The 23324-nt window shown below is 41.8% G+C and overlaps 1 protein-coding gene across 3 annotated transcripts in view; it reads right to left on the reverse strand.

Annotated features, from left to right (window-relative positions):
• Positions 1-23324, reverse strand: part of RASGRP2 (RAS guanyl releasing protein 2) — a 153794-nt gene that overhangs the window by 36168 nt on the left and 94302 nt on the right. For all 3 annotated transcript variants that reach the window (XM_073658346.1, XM_073658345.1, XM_073658347.1), the window contains 3 exons: positions 4741-4914; positions 3862-3978; positions 272-553 (listed from right to left, as the gene is read on the reverse strand). In XM_073658346.1, the coding sequence (XP_073514447.1) occupies positions 272-553; positions 3862-3978; positions 4741-4914 (573 nt within the window). The remainder of the gene's footprint in view (positions 1-271; positions 554-3861; positions 3979-4740; positions 4915-23324) is intronic.

Raw genomic sequence — 23324 nt, forward strand, 5'->3', positions numbered from 1 at the left:
TCTTTAATCTTTATTTGTTAGACTATATTAATTAATTACAATAAAAGTCAAGTTTTAATCCCTCAGGTTGGGTCTATTTACCCACTTGGGTAATTCGTTAGTATGATTTCTCATCCCTAAAAGGTTTTGTTAGAAGTAGATTTTTAATATAATAAAGTAAAAACTAAAAAAATAAGTAAAACCGCAAAAAAAAAACAGGAATTAAATACAATGATACCAGATTTTACATTTTTTTTCTCAATAAATGTTTTGCATTTTTATAATAACTTACCGTTAACAAGTTCAGAAGATCCGGATTTGCTTTCACCGGAGGTTCCCGTCTCTGAGCTTCTGTTAGTTCGTGAACCACTTTATAGACCTGCCGCATTTTGGAGACATTGATCGCACCTCTCGCCTTATCTGTCCAGTCAGAGAGCGCTACATGCAACGCCATGAGGTCCTTTAAGTGTACTCCGAGGGCGGGAAATCGAAAACCTTCGCAAAATGCAAACCTGCGCCTGTATCGCGAATAGTTATCGGAAGAGGTAAGAAGCTCCAAAAGAGAATCGTAGACCTTGTAATGGGACAAAAGATGAGAGAATTTAGTAAGACGGAGGTATAAAATCACATTTATTTTTGTGACTTTTAATATATACGTCTTTAAAAAGGATCTTTCACCAGATTTCATAATACATTACTAAACAGATCTCTTAGACCTGATGAGACTTGTGTACAAACTTTGAAAATTCATCTAAGCATGGCATCAACCTCATATTAAGATGAGCATTTTATGAGTCCAGATATAGAATGAAATAGCTCCGGTTTCTTAAGTCCTCATCCATAACTGACAGCTGCAGCTTATACCAAGCAGTGTGAGATCTCAGCAGGGAGGAGGAACACTGAGGAGCTGTCAATCAGGCTTGGTATATGGAGTTTGAGTTAAACCTTCATAAAGGATTATACAGTCATTCTAAGGTAGAAATTCAAAGTAAACAAAACATCCTCATAAGGTCTAAGAACTATTGAGTAATGTATGCAGTGTATGTATGGTACAATCATAGTTCCTCATCCAAATTTATGATAAAAATATATTTATATAACTAAAAAAAACTATAAGAGAAAATGTGCAGAATATATTAAATTAGAACATCAATTAAAATGTATTCTTAAAATTTAAATTTAATAATATTAATATTAGGTTAGATATTATTCCTTTGCAATGTAAGCAATGATGAGATTTTAATGGTCAATATGGACAATAAAAAAAAAAAAATTCCTCTACATTTTTGTAAGTTAGAAAAGAAATCATCTTTATTCTAATGGTTGCACGATCCAATGTGATGGTCTAGTTCATCCAAAAGATGTTCAATTGGATTCCGATCATGTGACTGACAGGGTCAGTGAACAGCTCACACTCAGTTACTGTCTGTCCACTTTGTAGGCAGTTAAGATCAATGCTGGAGGTCATTATCCATGTAATTAATTCCCAATGATTTGGCAGGGATAAGGCAGTAGAGTCGCGTCTGCAATATCCTTGAACAATGTTGCCTCCGTTTTCAATAGTTGGACTGGATAAAAAAAAAAGATGCAGCAAATGTTATGAGTAGTCTTCGCTGCATCTGAAGTTGACCTTATTCTGGTAATTCTTTTACTTGATCAAATGTATTTTTAACCATAAACCCAAAAACAAAAGGAACTTGAAAGGAACTACAGTAAAAGACAAATTCAAACTACATGGCCACAAATGAATAATCCATTAATGAGAAAATCAAATTAGAATTTTTCACGGAAAAGAGAAAAATGATCAAAATTGAGAGTGCTCACCTTATTGGCGAAATGAAAAGATGTTAATAAATAGCAAGCTTTCTTCGAGACTACTCAGGTCTCTTCACCAGGAATAGTTGATGCCTGATAAAGAGACCCGAGTAGTCTTGAAAGCTTGCTATTTGTCATCATCCATTAAAAGGTATCAACTAGTGAGGACACTCAATTTCGATTATTTTTCAATTTAATGGCTAAAAATATATATTTTCTATATGTAAATGAAGATACAGGTGGGACGATTCTCGGCAAGTGCATCAATCCTCCACGTTATTCCCCGCGTAGTGGGAGCCTCATGATGTTGATTGATGTCTATTTAGTGCCACTATGTCACTTTTATAAGGAGCACTAAAGAGACAGCAATCAAACATAAGGTAGTGGCGCTATTGAATAATTGGGAGGATCGGTGCGCTAGTAAGAAATCTCCCCGCCCTAGGGGAACTTGCAGCTTCATTTGCATGAAAATGAAAAGTTGATTTTTTCAGTATCAGAATATCAATTTGTGGCAATGATGGTAGGTTTGAGCTTGTCTTTTATGACCCTAACCAGCAATGTAATTAGTATGGTGACTAGTGATGAGAAAGCATGTTCTCTTAACCCTTTCGACGAGCATGCTTGGGTGCTCGCCGAGTATCTTCAGTGGTGCTCGGTGTTATGTTTTAGTCACTCAGTGCTCATGATTTGCGACTGTTTGACAGCTTTAATACATGTGAGGAATGCCTAAGAAACAGGCATTCCTCACATGTATTAAAGCTGTCAAAGTCACAAATCATGAGCACGGAGTGATTAAAACATAACACCCGAGCATGCTGAAGATACTCAGGAAAACACCCTAGCATGCTCGTAAATCTCAAATAACGAGCATGCTCGCTCATCACTAATGGTCACCATAAATTTCCCGACAGCTTCATTTAAAGGCGTTATTCGGGACTATTTTTTTTATTAACAATGTGGTTAAGAACTAACAGGCAGGTAGTTGCTAACTACCTGCCTGTTGTGCCCGGCGCCGATCTCTGCCGGCACAGAGTGGTCACCACCTCTCCTGCCACCGATTCAGTAGCTTCCGCTGACGTCACGTTGACAGAGCAATGGCTTCTCATCCGCTCTTCTCTGTTGACGGGGAGTGACTGCTGATGTCATGCTGCCTAAGTGCTGGGAGCCTGCTGTCAATCAGCATGACATCTGTAGTCACGCCCCAAAGAAAGAGCAGCCCAGAAGAGAGCAGCTGAGTCACCGGTAGGAGTGGTCAAGGGCCACCATGTTCCCACGCAGGGTACAACAGGCAGGCAGTTAGCAACTACCTGCCTGTTTTTAGGCCCAAAGTAAAAAAAAAAACGTGGACAACCCCTTTAAAAATAATGTTACTGGAACATTTCCCTGTGCAACGTATTTGCAGCTACACTATGGTGTTAAGCTAAAAAGACAATTCCGGACAGAAGGTAAAACAGAGTCTGAGGTTTCATATTTTGTCTAACTGAAGTCAATGCTTCCATTGGGGGCATGTCTGTATCCCGCTTTTCTGGCTTTCAGATGGAAGCCCCCTACTATTGAGACATGAATGAGGGCCCACCAGTCTTGAGTAGAACAAGGTACTCCTGAGGAAATGGTGCTCAATTAGGGTCCGACTCCTTATGGAAATTCATGGTAAGAATTTGGCACTCAATTAAAGATGCAAACTTCAATTTTGCAATCCACATCAAATAATAATGTTTCGGTCAAGACTCTGATCTTCATCAGGAAAACGGACGGCAGAGAGACTCTGTGAAAAGAGTGAAGATGGCAGAAGAAAGGCGCTCTGTGTAAAGCGGCAATCCCGCTATGTAGATGACGCCGGTTCTAACTATCAGTTTATTAACATTCTCTCCGCAGTCCGTTTATCTGATGGTCAGAGCTTTCACCAAAACTTTATCATTTGTTGTGGACTGCACTTATTAATAAAAAAAAATTCAAGTTTGCATCTTTGAGGGCCAAGTTCTTACTATGAATGAACGGGGGGCACAAACTTCAGCCCGGCGTTCCTGTGTGTAGGGTGCACTTTATTGTGATATTTTTAGCACCCACCTTTGTAGTCTCTGCACTGACATGTGAATGAGTTTCTTTCAGGCGAGAGATGGAGCTATGACTAAGACCGCCAACGACAGACATAAGTGTGTTGAAGTTTTGTAGGTCAAGAAGTCTCTGTAGAAAAGAAATAGGTTGGGTATGTACAATTGTATCGTCTTATGGAATAAACAAGTGTAACATCATGAGAAATAATAAAACAAAAAAAAAATAACCAGGCCTAAACAGATCAATATAAAGTCAGGTGAACCCTTCGATATTAATAGAATGTGTTGGCCAGCTAATGTGTATGGAGATTGGATAATTCGAATTCAAATACTCAACCCTTTTTATTTTTTGAGAGCAGCATGATGTAGGGGCAGAGACCCTGATTCCAACGATGTATCACTTACTAGGCTGTGTATTGTTGGTTCAATAGAATCAGTGTTTTATTAGCAAGAGATCATCAATACAGGACTAGCTTCCTCGTGCCTTCTAGTCCTCCTGCTCTGTGTAACCCCGCCCCCACCACTGATTGGCTGCTTTCAGTGGTGTGGGCGGGGTTATAGAGAGAACGGCACTCAGAGAGTTGGTAGAGCTGTAGCAGATAAAACAGTGATTTTATCAAAACTACATCAGGCAGACCAGTAAGTGATACATCACTGGAATCAGGGTCTCTGTCCCTACATTATGCTGCTCTTGGATTACAAAATAAATCCTGCTGATAGATTTCCTTTAAACTTAAACTAAAATCCCAAAGCAAGGTAGACATCTTCTAATTTCTTATTTAGTGTGCACACATTGTATAATATTCATACGATTGTCTAGTAACCTGACAAGTTCCACAAATCCAAGCGGTTACAATGAGACACGTACTATCACTGCAGCTGCGATTCATACCTCCGCCACCTGTACGAACTGTTTGATCACTGTTGCCCTTTGTTGTGGGGTCGGTTTGCTGAGCACCATGAGTTGGATCCACTGGGAAACACCATTGAAAAGGGCTATGAACCTTTCTAACACGGGGTTCCCAACAGTGCAGCCGTGAAGGACAAAGCTGTGATAATCTTGAAACTGAAAGGGAAGACATGGGCAACAGATAAAATCATACATGGCAATATCATCTGGAATACTATCCCCAGATGCAACAAGTATCAGACATTTATTATTTATTCCATGTGACTTTAGAGATACGGGAGAGCCGCAATGAAAAATATAAAACTACAAAACAAACCACATAAAAAACATAACTTCTTGCCAGTCAATTTTGAGTATGGAAAGTTGTTTTGTAGAAAAAGAGAACGACCATGTACGACCATGTACGACCATGTACAAGAAGATGGCTGATGACAACTACATATCACATGGAGATCTGAAGCGGTCACAGTCTGCATTGACTGTCGCTATCCAAACACCAAGGCAAATTTCAGATGAAGTCTTGATGTGCAAAAAGCAAAAAGTTATGATGATTTCAGGTGAGAATTCACATGGATAATCCTGGTTTCCACATGGTTTTATTCTAAACAGGGTTGTCACATCTTAAGGGAAAGTTCACACAGCGTACAAAAAAATTGTTCATCCAAAACACTCATCATCCATCATTTACAGGACCATTTACAGTTTTCTATGTTACAGAATTGCAATGTATCCGTAAAATTGGATGCTATACCATGGCTCCGTATGGCATCCGATTTTTTTTCTTCGTCCATAGACTTAAATGGGTGAGTGTCATCCGATTTCTGGAAGAAACTAGTTCATGCTGTGATTTATTTCTACTCGCAGATCCGGTCAGTGAAAATAAACCACTCATCTGCACTGCCCCAATGAATAACATTGATCCATTTTTATCACTGGCAGCACTGGGACTGAAAATACGTTCCTGTGAACGAGCCCTAAATGGGTAAAAACAAGCAACTTTTCAATTTACCTTTTTTAAAAATCCTCTCCGTTCTTGGAGAACAGAGGAATTTTGAAGTTTGTCGTTTTCTGCTCTTTGACTAAGTTACCAGCCACCTCTGCAAACTATCAGCAGTGGCCGGACTTATACACAAGGAACATAGTCCTTGCAATCTTTTTTTTTCCATAGAGCTTATAATCAGTGCTCTGAAGCGGACTGGAACGCTGCATCCCAACTGCATAGACAGCAAGGCAGGGCACACTAGTCCGAACTGTCAATCATCAGAAGCACACCGCCTCACAGAAAGGAGGAAGTCGAGAGGAAGGAGCATTCCTGAAGATAAAAGATGCGACTGGCAAAGTGCCATGCAGCAAAACAAAGTGGGCCTCAACGCTGCATCTGTACTTCAGTTCCCATTGCAGAAACAGCATGCCAGAGCACATAGTTCGGGACTTTAGTCCAGCCATGCCGCTGGTCCAAACTGCCAATCATCAGGAGCGCATCGTCTCACAGAAAGCAGGAAGGTGAGAGGCAGGGGAGAGGTGCACTCCTGAAGATAAAACATGCGACTGGCAGAGTGCCGTGCAACAAAATAAAGTGGGCTGGAACGCTGCATCCGAACTTCAGTTCTCATTGCAAAGAGACCATGCCAAAGCACACAGTTCGGGACTGCAGTCCAGCCGTACCGCTGGTCCGAACTGTCAATCATCAGGAGCGCAACGCCTCACATCAAGCAGGAAATTGAGAGGCAGGGGAATGGTGCACTCCTGAAGATAAAACATGCGACTGGCAGAGAGCCGTGCAACAAAGTAGAGCAGGCTGGAGCATTGTATCCGAACTTCAGTTCCGCTTGCAGAGACAGCAAGGTAGAGCACACATTTTGGAACAGCAGTCCAGCCGTGCCGCTGGTCCAAACTGCCAATCATCAGGAGCGTACCGCCTCACAGCAAGCAGGAAATTGAGAGGCAGGGGAACGGTGCACTCCTGAAGATAAAACATGAGAAAGGCAGAGTGTCATGCAACAAAATAAAGTGGGCTGGAACGCTGCATCCGAACTTCAGTTCCCATTGCAAAGACAGCATGCCAAAGCATACAGTTCAGGACTGCAGTCCAGCCGTACCGCTGGTCCGAACTGCCAATCATCAGGAGCGAACCGTCTCACAGAAAGAAGGAAGGTGAAAAGCAGGGGAGCGGTGCACTCCTGAAGATAAAAGATGCCAGCGTGAAAATATATGTGCGCTATATCACAAACTACAGCGGTTTTGTGATGCAGTTTTTGGCAATGTGGTTTTTAAGGGTGAAACACATTTACCTTAGAAATAAAAAGTGCAGTACAACACATGCAGGAAAAGGAATGTGTGGTTGTGTGGCACGCTGCTGATACATGGAAATCCAGCCTAAGAGATATGAGACAAAGGGAAACGTTCTAGAAGAAAGGAAAGAGTTGGGATTCCAAGAAAGAGAACGTTAATGAAGAGACGTGGATCAAGAAGTGAGCAGAAAGGGAACAATAAGTGCTTGGTAACAATGATGATAAGGATATTTTTCATTTGTATTTTTAATGTCTATTATAACTTTAATGTACATGTTGTATAACAAAGAGAAAGCAAGCGACCTACAGATCCATGGGTGCAGTTTTGTGACATTCTCAAGATCTGAAGAGCAAGAGGAGCCGGGTTTCCTACCTAATAGCAACATTTTACTCGAAAATAAAGAGCAAATATACAAGTTATAAGTTTTAGAGAATTTCTTTTATTATTTATAATAGAAAGAAAGAACCTTTAGTACTATCGAAAATCTATGTAAGGAAAATTGACATTTAGAGAGATTCTGCAGAAGACACGAATGCCATGTGTCTTAGCAACTAGTATATTGCTGTAGCAAACAGAAGGCTGTGCGATGAGAATAAGCAGCTTCATGAAATATTGAGGGCTGGAGAAAGGAGAACCATTGCTGGGCTGATTGTATTGGTCGTGTGTAGGAAAGGTTGATCATTCATTTCTAGAAATTTATTAGAACAGTGAAAGCTGAGGCCAAAGCAGGTCACATGGTGTAATGCAAAAACAGCATTTAGGGTAAAAACCATGCACACAAACGAGCACAACTAGGTGTAAATTTCGAAAAACCCACTGGTAAGGGTTTTAAATGATCACTGTCAATTCAGCAATTTTTGCATATATAAATAGTACAGGCGAATATAATGCATTTTGTAATATATCCTATCAGGGAAATCTGCTTCTTTCTCCATTTATGAGCCACTTATTCCCCTTCCTCCTGAACTCACCATAGACTGTCAGAACAGTGAGGTGTCAGGTTACAGAGAATATTGAAGCCTATGAATATGGGTGGAGTAATGAATACTCAGCACAGTGAAAGACTTGACAAACAAAGGCAGATCATGCGCAGCTTCTAGTAAATAAATTTCACTTCAGTGCTGGATTCACAGCCACACAGGTCAGTATTATTGTATAATGTCTTCCCTGCTGCTGAGTTCATGGTGGATCATGTGGCAGCTTTTTAGAAATCAATTTCACTTCAGTGCTGGATTCACAGCCACACAGGTCAGTATTATTGTATAATGTCTTCCATGCTGCTGAATTCATGGTGGATCACGTGGTAGCTTCTTAGAAACTAATTTCAATTGAGTGCTGGATTCACAGCCATACAGGTCAGTATTATTGTATAATGTCTTCCCTGCTGTTGAGTTCATGGTGGATCATGTGACAGCTTCTTGGAAATTAATTTCAATTGAGTGCTGGATTCACAACCACACAGGTCAGTGTTACTGTATAATGTCTTTCATGCTGCTGAGTTTATTTGGGTGCTAGACAGAAAGAAGAGCAGGAATCCATCTCTCTGTGTTTGCAGTGTTTTGGAGACATCATAGCAGCTAGTCTCAACACAATAGCTCACAGACAACTGAAAATTCGAGAGTCTACAGTGGAGAAAACTGGGGAAAATTCAGCATACAAGTCATATAGTGTTATTCCTTATTTATACCCACCCTATTCTGAAAAGTTACTTGAAACGACAGATACACTTTAAAAATATATGTGATCTGTGAAAAGCACCTCTATGATTTGATGGCAATCAGATAACAAATTTTACTAATGCAACATTTTCGATCCCTGAGGTTTATTGTAGCGCCTAATCTGTGGGGATGGGGCCATATAGATACCAGCAGTGGCTATGTCCCCATAGATTCTGCACTGCCAGATAAAGGACTTTGATTATCTGTGTCAATAAAGTCTGACAACAGGAGGCTGATCTTCAGCTTCTTACAGATTACTTAGACTACTGAAAAATACTAACATTGAGGGGGCAGCTAAGTGTTTGTGTGGGGATATGTAGGACCATTTACAGATACTTACTTAAAATCTAAATTATTGTGGGAAAATAAATGAAAATTGGTGAATATCCTAAAGTCCTCCTCCCTCCCCATGAACCTTAGATGGTTGTTGGCCAAACGATAGTTGGCAGATTGTTCGGTCAACAACTATCTTGGCTGTCTCTCAATACACAGGAGCGTTCGGCCAATGATCTCTATTGACATATCTGGTGGCAGATTACATCAGGGAGAACAAAAATCATCAGCAATCCAAAATCGGACATGCCAAATCCTTAACTTTCCCGACCGTCACCTGTCTGGGGCCCTTATACATATTAGACTGTATATGAACCCGTTGATATGGACATCTAATATGTATGGGGGGCTTTGAGACGCTGTGGTCGGACCAAAATGGAAGTCAATGCCCAAAAAGTTGAGTTAAAACATTTAAGCTAAGAAGACTGGCTTAACTTTCTCAACAGTCATTGAAAAGACTGTTGTAGCTTTTGGTAAAACCACCATTAACCCCTTTACCCCCGAGGGTGGTTTGCACGTTAATGACTGGGCCAATTTTTACAATTCTTACCACTGTCACTTTATGAGGTAATTACTCTGGAACACTTCAATGGATCCCACTGATTCTGAGACTGTTTTTGTGACATATTGTACTTCATGATTGTGGTAAAATTTCTTCGATATCACTTGCGTTTATTTGTGAAAAAAATGGAAATTTGGCAAAAATTTTGAAAATTTTGCAATTTTCAAAATTTTAATTATTATGCCCTTAATTCACAGAGATATGTGTAACATACCTGGTGGCGTCCTTGCATAGTGGTCCATCTCCCACTGTGCAAGAGCGCGCACTTGATCTCCAGTCCAGTCTGCTAGCCTGGCTTCCCTCCATGCTGTCTGTTTGCCTCTGTTTCTGCTGCTTAAGGGCGGCGCCCGATCACTTCCTGTTTCTTGTACCTGCTGCGGGCACACCCCTTGTGCGTCCTCAGCCTATTGCTGTCTGTCATCGGGTATTTAACCCAGCTCCTCCCAAGAAACCCTGCCTGAGCATTGTGTTCTGTCAGTTGGCTTCTGGTCACTGATATGCCAGGTCCCGTTTATGTTTCCTGCCTTCGGTATCAGTTCCCGTGTCTGAACTGTGCCCTGTCTGTATTATCTTCTAGCCTGTTGTCTTCTGCCTATCCTAGAGGCTGTATTTCCAGGCCTATGTGAACACGCTCCTAGCCTGTTCTTTCTGCCTTCTAGGGGCCGCATACCTAGACCTGTTCCTATATCTTGCCTGTTCCTGTCTGAACACGCTCCTAGCCTGTTCGTTCCGCCTTCTAGGGGCCGCATACCTAGACCCGCTCCTGTATCTTGCTGCTGTGTCTGTTCTTGTCTGAATACTCTCGTAGCCTGTTTCCTGTTTTTCTCTATGTCCGTACCTTCCCTTTCTCTGCAGAGTCTGAACTCATACATAACTCCTGCTCGTTGTCACTGTACTTCCGTTTGTGAGTTTGTGGTCCACTCGCTACTTCACTGCAAGTACCCTGTGGGTATCTGGTTCTGCCTTTCCCTTCCTGTCTGTTCCGTGTGAACAGAGCCCTGTCCCTCCTGCTCTGCCTTGCTCACCGCTCCGGCGGTTCTAGCCTGCTCTGCCTTGCTCACTGCTCCAGCAGTCCTGCTCCACTCTGACCCTTTGCTCACTGCTCCGGCAGTCCTGCTCCGCTCTGACCCTTTGCTCACTGCTCCGGCAGTCTCACTCCGCTCTGACCCTTTGCTCACGGCTCTGGCAGTCTCGCTCCGCTCTGACCCTTTGCTCACTGCTCCGGCAGTCTTGCTCCGCTCTGACCCTTTGCTCGCTGCTCCGGCAGTCTCGCTCTGACCCTTTGCTCGCTGCTCCGGCAGTCTCGCTCTGCTCTGACCCTTTGCTCGCTGCTCCGGCAGTCTCGCTCTGCTCCGACCCTTTGCTCGCTGCTTCGGCAGTCTCGTCCTGCTCCTCTCTCGCTCACCGCTCCAAGCGGCCTTGTCCTGCTCTTCTCTCGCTCACCGCTCCAGGCGGTCTCATCTTGTTCAGATCTAGCTCGCCGCTCTGGGTGGCCTCACTCTGCTGTTTGTCCACCGCGTCTGCGGTTCTGTTCCTGAGTCCCAGTACTGGGTCCTATCCACTCGGTGCTCCAACCTGTCGTACCTGCCAGTACCTCCCTGCCTGCATACCAGTCGTGCTTACCAGCATCCACCCGTCTGTATTCCAGCCGTGTCTGCCTATACTCACCAGTCGGTGTGCCAGCCTAACCTGCCTGTCCAGTATTCCCCTGTGTGGGTCAACAGCCGTGTCCGGGGTCTGACCTGGAGTAGCACCTGGTCCCTCTGCCCGGTTCCTCCCTGGTGCACTGGCGTCGTATGCCGTCGTGCGACCTTGGTCGGATTGGGCAGATACTTAGTTACGCCCCTCCAGGCACTCTCCGGTTCATGGCACAGTGGAATCACTACATACACACGCACACGCCACTCAGCCCGGGCGTCTGCATTACAATATGTCACACAAAATAGTTAATAAATAACATTTCCCACATGTCTACCTTACATCTGCACAATTTTGGAACCAAAATTTTTTTTTATTAGGGAGCTATAAGGGTTAAAAGATGACCAGCGATTTCTCATTTTTCCAACAAAATTTACACAACCATTTTTTTAGGGACCACATCACATTTGAAGTTACTTTGAGGGGTTTTTATGACTGAAAATACCCAAAAGTGACACCATTCTAAAAACTGCACCCCTCAAGGTGCTCAAAAACACATTCAAGAAGTTTATTAACCCTTCAGGTGCTTCACAGGAATTTTTGGAATGTGGAAGAAAAAAATGAACATTTAACTTATTTCACAAAAATGTTACTTTAGACCCAATTTTTTTTATTTTCGCAGGGGTAACAGGAAAAAAAGGACCCCAAAATTTGTTGTGCAATTTCTCCTGAGCACGCAGATACCCCATACGTGGGGAAAAAACACTGTTTGGGCGCACGGCAGGGTTCAGAATGGAAGGAGAGCCATTTGACTTTTTGATTGTAAAATTTGCTTGAATAATTAGCGGACGCCATGTTGCGTTTGGAGAGCCCCTGATGTGCCTAAACAGTATAAACTCCCCACAAGTGACACCATTTTGGAAACTAGACCCCTCAGGGAACTTATCTAGATGTGTGGTGAGCACCTTGAACCCCAAGGTGCTTCACAGAAGTTTAGAACATTGAGCCGTAAAAATAAAATTTTCACATTTTTCCCACAAAAATGTTTTTCAGACCCCAATTTTGCATTTTCATAAGGGTAACAGAAGAAATTGCACCATGCAGTTTGTTGTGCAATTTTTCCTGAGTAAGCAGATACTCCATATGTGGGGGAAAATTACTGTTTGGGCGCACGGCAGAGCTCGGAAGAGAAGGAGCACCATTTGACTTTTTGAATGTAAAATTTGCTTGAATAATTAGCGGACGCCACGTTGCGTTTGGAGAGCCCCTGATGTGCCTAAACAGTGGAAACCCGCCACAAGTGACACCATTTTGAAAACTAGACCCCTCAGGGAACGTATCTAGATGTGTGGCGAGCACCTTGAACCCCCCCAAGTGCTTCACAGAAGTTTAGAACATTGAGCCGTAAAAATAAAATTTTCACATTTCTCCCACAAAAATGTTTTTCAGACCCCAATTTTGCATTTTCATAAGGGTAACAGAAGAAATTGCACCATGCAGTTTGTTGTGCAATTTCTCCTGAGTAAGCAGATACCCCATATGTGGGGGAAAACCGCTGTTTGGGCGCACGGCAGTGTTCGGAAAGGAAGGAGCGCCATTTGACTTTTTGAATGTAAAATTAGCTTGAATACTTAACGGATGTGCCCCTGATGTGCCTAAACAGTAGAAACTCCCCACAAGTGACACCATTTTGGAAACCAGACCCCTCAGGGAACTTATCTAGATGTGTGGTGAGCACCCTGAACCTCCAAGTGCTTTACAGAAGTTTATAACATGGAGCTGTGAAAATAAAAAAATAAAACTTTTTCCACAAAAATGATGTTTTAGCCCCAATTTTTTTTTATTTTCACAAGGGTAGGAGGAGAAAATGTACCCCAAAAACTGTTGTGCAATTTCTCCTGAGTACGCCAATACCCCATATGTGGGGAAAATACAGTATTTTGACGCACGGCAGAGTTCAGAAGGGAAGGAGCATTGTGTGACTTTCTGGCTGGAATTGAGAGCGGCCGCCATGTTGCGTTTGGAGAGCCCCTGATGTGCCTAAATAGTGGAAACCCCCCACTAGTGACCCCATTTTTGAAACTACACCCCTCAAGGACTTTATCAAGGGGTATAATGAACATTTTGAACCCAGAGGTACGACACAGAATTTGATAACATTCAGTCATCATATTGAATAACTTGTCATTAGTCTTGAGCACAAGTGTTCGCTACTTGAGTTTGCATCAGGTACATGGGTATGCACCATGTATCGTGGGTGCTCGAGTGACATGCTCGAGTCCCAGCTCGCATGTTTCATGGTTATTAGACACCTATAAAAAACAATGCGAGGATCGCTAGTGCATGGCAGGCAATCCCCACAAGGTTTTTTTGGCCACAAAGCATATGGGGCGGAGACTCGAGCATGTCACCTGAGCACCCGCAATACTCAGTGCATACCTGAGCACCCGATGCAAACTCAAGTAGCGAGCACTTGCACTCAACACTAGTCGCCATATCGTCATCTTATTTTATTTTTACTTTTGAAAAAAATCCCTAGCCCATCCCTAACCCTAGCCCATCCCTAACCCTAGCCCAACCCTAACCCTAACCCAACCCTAACCCTAACCCTAGCACAACCCTAACCCTAGCACAACCCTAACCACAACCACAACCCTAGCCCAACCCTAGCCTAACCCTAGCCCAACCTTAACCCTAGCCTAACCCTAACCCTAGCTCAACCCTAACCCTAACACAACCCTAACCCTAGCACAACCCTAACCCTAACCCTAGAGTTTATTTTTTACGCCGTTCCTCGTGCAGTATAAGTGATTAGACGACTTTATTCTTCGGGTCGGTGCGATTACAGCGATACCAGAATCATATCGGGTTTTTATGATTGACAGCTGTCACACACTAAAAGACGCATTTTTTTGTAAAATCTAGTTTTTGCATCGCCATATTTTGAGAGCTATAATTTTTCCATATTTTGGCCAACAGAGTCATGTGATGGCTTGTTTTTTGCGCGATGAGTTGACGTTTTTATTGGTATCATTTTCAGGCACTTGACATTTTTTGATCGCTTTCGATTTCGATTTTTGGGAGGAGGAATAAACAAAAAACAGCAATTCCAGAATTGTTTTTATGGGTTTTTTTTATGCTGTTCCGCGTGTGGTAAAATTGATAAGGCAGCGTTATTCTTCGGGTCAGTACGTTTACAGCAGTACCACATTTATATCGTTTTCCTATGTTTTGGCGCTTTTACACAATAAAAGATGACGTTTTCAGTGGTACCATTTTTATTTATATTCATCTTTTTGATCGCGTGTTATTCCATTTTTTGTTTGGCGGTATGATGATAAAGCATTGGGTTTTTTTATTTATTTTTTTTACAGTGTTCACTAAAGGGGTTAACTAGTGGGACAGTTTTATAGGTCAGGTCGCTCCGGATGCAGCAATACCAAATATGTGTACTTTTATTGTTTTTTTTTGTTTTTTTTTTCATAATAATATTTATTGATGGGTACATTATATTTTATTTTTGGTGGATTATTTATTTTTATTTATTTTTTTATATTTTTACAAATTTTTTTTTCTTCATTTTTTAACACTTTTTGGACTTTTATTCTGTGTCCCACTATGGGACTTTCACTTTTTTTATTCTGATCGTTTGTATAGCACAGAAATGCAGTTCTGTCAGTGCTGCAGATGCAGAAGATATTTTGGTCATGCACTGCGCATTACCAAAATATCTTCCTGCTGTCTGGTGACCCGGATGTTGTCATGACGACATCAGGTCATCATGGCAACATCCGGGAAGCCGAGGCAGACAGCGCTGGAGGCCAGAAGAGGAGGTGAGTATTCTGATCACCTCCCCTTGCCACAGCAATGCTGCGATCGACTTCGATTGCAGCATTGAGGGGGTTAATGTGCCAGGAGCGGTGCGGGACCGCTCCCTGCACATAGCACTGGGTGTCAGCTGTGACTATCAGCTGACACCCGGCGGCGATCGCCCCGCACCGCTTGTGTGCGGGAGCGATTGCCATATGACCTAATAGTACGTCATTGGTCCAATCGGCCCAGGTCACCAAGACGTACTATTAGGTCACACGTCAGAAAGGGGTTAAAGGGAATCTGTCAGCAGGTTTTTGCTATTTAATCTGAGGACAGTATGAGGCAGGGATTAAAACACTAAATTCAACAATGTGTCACTTATCAAGCTGTGTGCTGTTGTTTACTTACACTTAAGGTTTTATCAATTGGAGATTATCACTGCTGTAACTAGGCTCTAGTCTGACTCCACCCCTTCCCGTGATAAGCAGCTCACTGTCTATAGACAATGTACACAAAGAGCCTGGTGTGGGCGGGATTAGCTTTTTGAGCTCTGCTTCAGGCTACATCTAAAAACTCTGATTGTGTCAGAACACCCACACCCAGCAAACTAAGTGATACATCGTTAAATTCAGGCTCTGTGTCCCTACATCATGCTGTTCTCAGAAGAGGTAGCAAAAATCTGCTGGCAGATTCCCTTTAATAGTTTTTTGTTTTGCTTTTTTCATCGACTTTTTACACTGATGATATTTGTTAGATTAGAGTCTAATCATATTCCCATCAGAAAAACACATCAGGAAAATTCCCCTACATATACTAGTGACGAAAGCCTAAGAATGTGCACCATTGTACAGACACGCAGTGTCATACGTCGGCCATGGATTCCGATAATATATAAAAAAAAAATTGGTGGTATTTTTTTAATGTGTCCCTCTTTATAGAAAAGCGTAGCTGACTATACTGTGCAGGCAAAAAAAAAAAATAGATTGCTGATGTGTTTCGGCCCGGTGTGTGCAAGAAGGACATTATTTTGGCATTTGGGGCCAATGGTGACAACTTTCCAAATTAGATCAAAAGCTGTTATGTTCACCAAATGTCTTTTTCTTTGTTTTTTTTTATATTTTGAGGAAAAGGAAATAATAATGTAAATTATTTATTCAACTTAGTATAAAAATTGATCAAAGGCCATTCCGTTTGCCAAATATGAGATAAAGGTCAGAACATGGGGGGATAAGTGTGAATATTTTACAATTTTTGACTCCTTCGAGGGGTTCTCCCATGGAGACAATCCTCTCTCTATTGGCCTGACATCTGGGCAATTAGTTCCAACTCTCATCGGGTGTCCTGAGAAGGGGATGTTACTTTATGATGCATAATGCATACCGGTGCTCCAACCTAGGCTCCCAAGGGGTAAGGAGGCCACTACCACCTCCAAAGCAGGTGGCTTTGTGCATTATCAAGAGCTAATGGACTACAAAGGGCCCATATATTGTTCTTGCACAGGGACCCTCTTCTGGATGTGCCTTCTAGTGTATGACACCCATGTGCCATGATAGGCCGTAGACAGTGATTTCCTCTTTAAGAGGTTAAGTAGGTCTCAATATATATTTTACCTACTCTTAATAAAACAATACATGTATAAATAAAACTAGATATCGCTGTTTGTTACTCTACAGCAATTCCTTAAAATCTTTGGGCTGGTGGCTGTCGAAGACCAGCCCCATTACTCACGGGGTTGGGACTGATATGGCAGTGGGGGGAGGCTTCTGCTGCAGTTTATTGTCTCACAGCTACACACAGGACACTGAGGATGAGCGGGGATGTGTCTGAGCTCCTGAGATACACAGAGAAAATTCATTTATTTATTTCTCCATTCAGTGTTGGCCTGGGATGCCAAGGGCCCACCAGCAACCAACTCCAGGGCCCCACTTTTCACCTACATGCAAATGTGACATTATCCTCAATCACAAATTTATATAACAATGAACTGGGTAGATTGTTAACTGAATAAGATGCTGCCTTTGTCTGTACATAGTGATTGAAGAATATTGTGCCAAGTACTGCTCATATAAGAGGGTGGTGGCCCACCAGAGGATTCTCCTGTTCTCCTGTTGGCCAGTCCAATCCTGGTGGTGGACTACTCTTGCATAGGGGCCCACCAGAGGATTCTCATGTTCTCCTGTGGGCCAGTCCAATCCTGGTGGTGGACTACTCTTGCATAGGGGCCCACCAGAAGATTCTCATGTTCTCCTGTGGGCCAGTCCAAGCCTGGTGGTGGACTACTCTTGCATAGGGGCCCACCAGAGGATTCTCATGTTCTCCTGTGGGCCAGTCCAAGCCTGGTGGTTGACTACTCTTGCATAAGGGCCCACCAAGAGACTCTCCTGTTCTCCTGTGGGCCAGTCCAAGCCTGGTGATGGCCCACTCTTGCATAGGGGCCCACCAGAGGATTCTCCTGTTCTCATGTTGGCCAGTCCAATCCTGGTGGTGGCCCACTCTTGCACAGGGGCCCACCAGAAGATTTTCCTTTTCTCCTGTGGTCCAGTCCAAGCCTCGTGGTGGACTACTCTTGCATAGGGGCCCACCAGAGGATTCTCCTGTTCTCCTGTGGGCCAGTCCAAGCCTGGTGGTTGACTACTCTTGCATAAGGGCCCACCAGGAGCTTCTCCTGTTCTCCTGTGGGCCAGTCCAAGCCTGGTGGTGGACTACTCTTGCATAAGGGCCCACCAGGAGATTCTCCTGTTCTACTGTGGGACAGTCCAAACCTGGTGGTGGCCCACTCTTGCATAGGGGCCCACCAGAGGATTCTCCAGTTCTCCTGTGGGCAAGTCCACTATCATAGTAAAAGATAAAATAACATCAAAGGTAAGTGAGAGATAAAGTGAGAAATTGCTACGAGATGTTTTCAATCTCCTTTCACATGTTTAGTTTCCTCTGAATCTGAATAGCTTCAGTTTGGCTTAATAGTAGAGAGCACAGTTATTACCGACCGTAAATCAAAAGAAGCACAAAAAGCTTATGTAATAAAGTAGCAAACGTTAAGCAAGGTGAATGTCTTATAACGCAAGCTTTTAAAAGAGAGCGAAAATAAAAAAAATAAAAATACAAGACAGCTTGCCGCTGACTACTGTTGGTTATTCCGTTTAACAGATTGTTCCATGGAGTAACCTGTTTACACGCGGAGTACGCGCCATGAAAAATCGGATTAGTACAGTAACATGAAATGATAGCTTCAGATAAAATAAAAGCAAATGTATTTCAGTGGTGAGAAAATACATCTTGTCCTCCATGCTGTGTATACAGTAACGGTGAATTATTGTACTACGCTGAACACTTTGAAACACACGAGTACAGCTAGAAATAAAAAGCATAACCACTAGAAAAAAATGGAAAATCAAGGCAGAAAACCTGAGCACACATCTGGAACAGTAGTAATATTACTGGTTATTACTATGCAAATTGCCTCTTCAGAGAGGAAGAGGACTTGAACTCTATAGCGCCACATGTTGGAAGCAGCAATCCTACAAGTCACAATCAACCCTCTAACAAGTCGTGCAATATGACTTAAAATAAAAGCCAAATCAGAATCTCAATTTGCAAACACAGTGTTTTGGGGTGTTGCCCCTCATCAGCGAAAGTATGAGAACTGATTTGGCTAGGCGAGAGGCTCTGGACTGAGGTCTAAAGGGTAACGTTTCTCCTTGTGGAGAGTGACATGCCAGGTCTGGCATGCCATTGTAAGGAAACTTATAGGCCATGCATGCTCCTCTGGGAAATGTAATATGCAAATTATCTCTTCAGAGAGGAAGAGGACTTGAACTCTACAGCTCCACCTGTTGGAAGCAGCAATCCTATAAGTCACAATCAACCCTTTAATGAGTCTTACAATATCACTTAGGATAAAAGCCAAATCAGAATCTCAATTTGTAGACACGGTGCTTTGGGGTATTGCCCCTCATCAGTGCAAAGTATGAGATCTGATTTATTACTGATAATTATTACTGATATATTAGAATTATTTATTATCCGATATGGACACTTTGGTTGTTTTGTTTCTATTTTGGGCTACAAATATTTTTTTGCAAATGGGTTTCATTCAAAATGTATCGTTTTGCTTTTACAGGCTCTTAGGTCCTCTAACTCATGTGTAGAGAAGCCATAGCTTGCTAAAAATATGTATTTTTTTTAACTTGTGTAAATGTTGCTGTTCTCCTAAATGTGGCCTTGTTTATTTTTTCTTCCTGCATTTTTCTTTCCGGAGATTCTCTGGACATCAATTTAACCTTTTAGACAACTTTTGCTTAGTCCTCAAGAAGAAGCACATAGAAAAGAATTGAGGACCACAACCACTTGGCTAAAAAAAAAAGATTAGATTTATATAAAGTGAACAGGAAACCATATCTCAGACACAGAGAGGAGTAGGAACAAAAGAAAAACAACGCCAAATTGAGAAAAACGGCGGCACTTGGAATGGATAAAAAAAAAAACATGTTTATAACAAGCGACAAGTCCTCTTTAACTTAGAATCAATTAGCAAGCTTGTTCTGATGCAGAGTTTGTAAGTCTTTTACCTATTTATTCTTTAAACTTCTCTAGGATGATTTACGACCACAGACCACATCAAAGTGCTGAACTCTGATATGGTCATAAATCATCTGAAAGGGGCTGGGGGTGCGGGGAGTGGTTAAAAGAGTTACAAACTTTCCATCAGACTGAGCTCACTGATGGATTGTCAATTAACTCATTCTGCAGCCTGGAATGTGCAAGGTAACAAACCTGCAAAAGGGAAAGAGTGCAACTTTTTCAATGGAACCCATTAACAAAAATGTTTAGCCCAAAATACATGCATTTAAAGTAAAAAAAATAACTTGCTTAAAAGGAAATCCACATCCTTTTATTATATACTTTAATTATCTTTAGAAATGTAATATATATATATATATATACTTGAATAATAAATATATATATTAAAAAAGAGAAGGTGTGTCCAAACTTTTGGCCTGTACTGTATATATATATAAATATATATATGTATATATATATATATATATATATACACATAAATATATATATATATATATTTACAAATATTTATATTTTCAGAATAAAAAAATAAATATAGTGAAAAATAAATACATATACAAATATATATGTAAATTATGTGTACACTGTATATATAATAAAAGACATATTTTATATATATTTTATCATATATATATAATAAATAAATATATATAAATGCATAAGAAATAAATACATGTAAATATATATGTAAATATCATACTATATATATATAGTATCATATTTACATATATATATTTACATACATATATTTATGTATTATATATATTATAAATATAGAAATATATAAAATATGTATTTTATCATATACAGTGCCTACAAGTAGTATTCAACCCCCTGCAGATTTAGCTGGTTTGATAAGATGCAAATAAGTTAGAGCCTTCAAACTGCAAACGAGAGTAGGTTTTATGAACAGAAGCATAAATCTTACAAACCAAAAAGTTATGTTGCTCAGTTGTATTTTATTAAATTTTAAACATAAAAGTGTGGGTCAATTATTATACAACCCCTATGTTTAATATTTTGTGGAATAACCCTTGTTTGCAATTACAGCTAATAATCGTCTTTTATAAGACCTGATCAGGCCGGCACAGGTCTGTGGAGTTATCTTGGCCCACTCCTCCATGCAGATCTTCTCCAAGTTATCTAGGTTCTTTGGGTGTCTCATGTGGACTTTATTCTTGAGCTCCTTCCACAAGTTTTCAATTGGGTTAAGGTCAGGAGACTGACTAGGCCACTCCAACACCTTGACTTTTTCCCTATTGAACCAGGCCTTGGTTTTCTTGGCTGTGTGCTTTGGGTCGTTGTCTTGTTGGAAGATGAAATTACGACCCATCTTAAGATCCTTGATGGAGGAGCGGAGGTTCTTGGCCAAAATCTCCAGGTAGGCCGTGCTATCCATCTTCCCATGGATGCGGACCAGATGGCCAGGCCCCTTGGCAGAGAAACAGCCCCACAGCATGATGCTGCCACCACCATGCTTGACTGTAGGGATGGTATTCTTGGGGTCGTATGCAGTGCCATCCAGTCTCCAAACGTCACGTGTGTGGTTGGCACCAAAGATCTCGATCTTGGTCTCATCAGACCATAGAACCTTGAACCAGTCTGTCTCAGAGTCCTCCAAGTGATCATGAGCAAACTGTAGACGAGCCTTGACATGACGCTTTGAAAGTAAAGGTACCTTACGGGCTCGTCTGGAACGGAGACCATTGCGGTGGAGTACGTTACTTATGGTATTGACTGAAACCAATGTCCCCACTGCCATGAGATCTTCCCGGAGCTCCTTCCTTGTTGTCCTTGGGTTAGCCTTGACTCTTCGGACAAGCCTGGCCTCGGCACGGGAGGACACTTTCAAAGGCTGTCCTGGCCGTGGAAGGCTAACAGTAGTTCCATAAGCCTTCCACTTACGGATGATGCTCCCAACAGTGGAGACAGGTAGGCCCAACTCCTTGGAAAGGGTTTTGCACCCCTTGCCAGCCTTGTGACCCTCCACGATCTTGTCTCTGATGACCTTGGAATGCTCCTTTGTCTTTCCCATGTTGACCATGTCTGAGTGCTGTTCACAAGTTTGGGGAGGGTCTTAAATAGTCAGAAAAGGCTGGCAAAAGAGATCTTTAATCCACACATGTGAAGCTCATTATTCTTGGTGCCTGAACTACTTCTTAATACTTTAGGGGGACCAAACAGAATTCTTGTGGTTTGAGAGGTTGAATAATAAATGACACTCTGAATTAACTTTTTACGTTTTTAAAAAAAATAAAAAAATTTGCTGCAGTGCATTTCCCACTTCCAGGCTGATCTACAGTACAAATGTCACAATGCCAAGTTAATTCCGCATGTGTCAACCAGCTAAATCTGCAGGGGGTTGAATACTACTTGTAGGCACTGTACACTATCGTTCAAAAGTTTGGTGTCATTTAGAAATTTCATTATTTTTGAAAGAAAAGCAGATTTTTTTTCAATGAAGCTAACATTAAATGAATCAGAAATGCACTCTATACATTGTTAATGTGGTAAATGATTATTCTAGCTGCAAACGTCTTGTTTTTATTGCAATATCTACAAAGGTGTATAGAGGCCCATTTCCAACAACCACCACTCCAGTGTTTTAATGATACATTGTGTTTGCTAACTGTGTAAGAAGGCTAATGGATGTTTAGAAAACCCTTGCACAAGTATGTTAGCCCAGCTGAAAACGGTTTGGCTGATTTGAGAAGCTATATAATTGATCTTCCTATGAGCTATTTGAGAATCTGGAGCATTACATTTGCATGTTCTATGGAACCCTCAAAATGGCCAGAAAAAGAGAACTTTCATGTGAAACTCGACAGTCTATTCTTGTTCTTAGAAATGAAGGCTATTCCATGCGAGAGATTGACAAGAAACTGAAGATTTCCTACAACGGTTTGTACTACTCCCTTCAGAGGAGAGCACAAACAGGCTCTAACCAGAGTAGAAAGAGAAGTGAGCAACAACACAAGTACATTAGAGTCTCTAGTGTGAGAAATCAACGCCTCACAGCTCCTCAACTGGCAGCTTCATTAAATAGTACACGCAAAACACCAGGGTCAACGTCTACAGTGAAGAGGCAACTCCGGGATGCTGGCCTTCAGGGCAAAGTGGCAAAGAAAAAGCCATATTTGAGACTGGCTAATAAAAGGAAAAGATTAATATGGGCAAAACAACACAGACATTGGACAGAGGAAGATTGGAAAAAAGTTTTATGGACAGACGAATCAAAGTTTGAGGTGTTTGGATCACACAGAAGAACATTTGTGAGACGCAGAACAAATGAAAAGATGCTGGAAGAGTGCCTGACGCCATCTGTCAAGCATGGTGGAAGTAATGTGATGGTCTGGGGTTGCTTTGGTGCTGGTAAAGTGGGAGATTTGTACAAGGTAAATGAGATTTTGAATAAGGAAGGCTCTCACTCCATTTTGCAACGCCATGCCATACCCTGTGGACAGCGCTTGATTGGAGCAAATTTCATCCTACAACAGGACAATGACCCAAAGCACACCTCCAAATTATGCATGAACTATTTATGGAAGAAGCAGGCAGCTGGTATTCTATCTGTAATGGAGTGGGCAGCGCAGTCACCAGATCTCAACCCCATTGAGCTGTTGTGGGAG

Source organism: Phyllobates terribilis, unplaced genomic scaffold (assembly GCF_046119375.1).
Source record: "Phyllobates terribilis strain yellow unplaced genomic scaffold, ASM4611937v1 Scaffold_13__5_contigs__length_258822181, whole genome shotgun sequence".
Taxonomy (NCBI): domain Eukaryota; kingdom Metazoa; phylum Chordata; class Amphibia; order Anura; family Dendrobatidae; genus Phyllobates; species Phyllobates terribilis.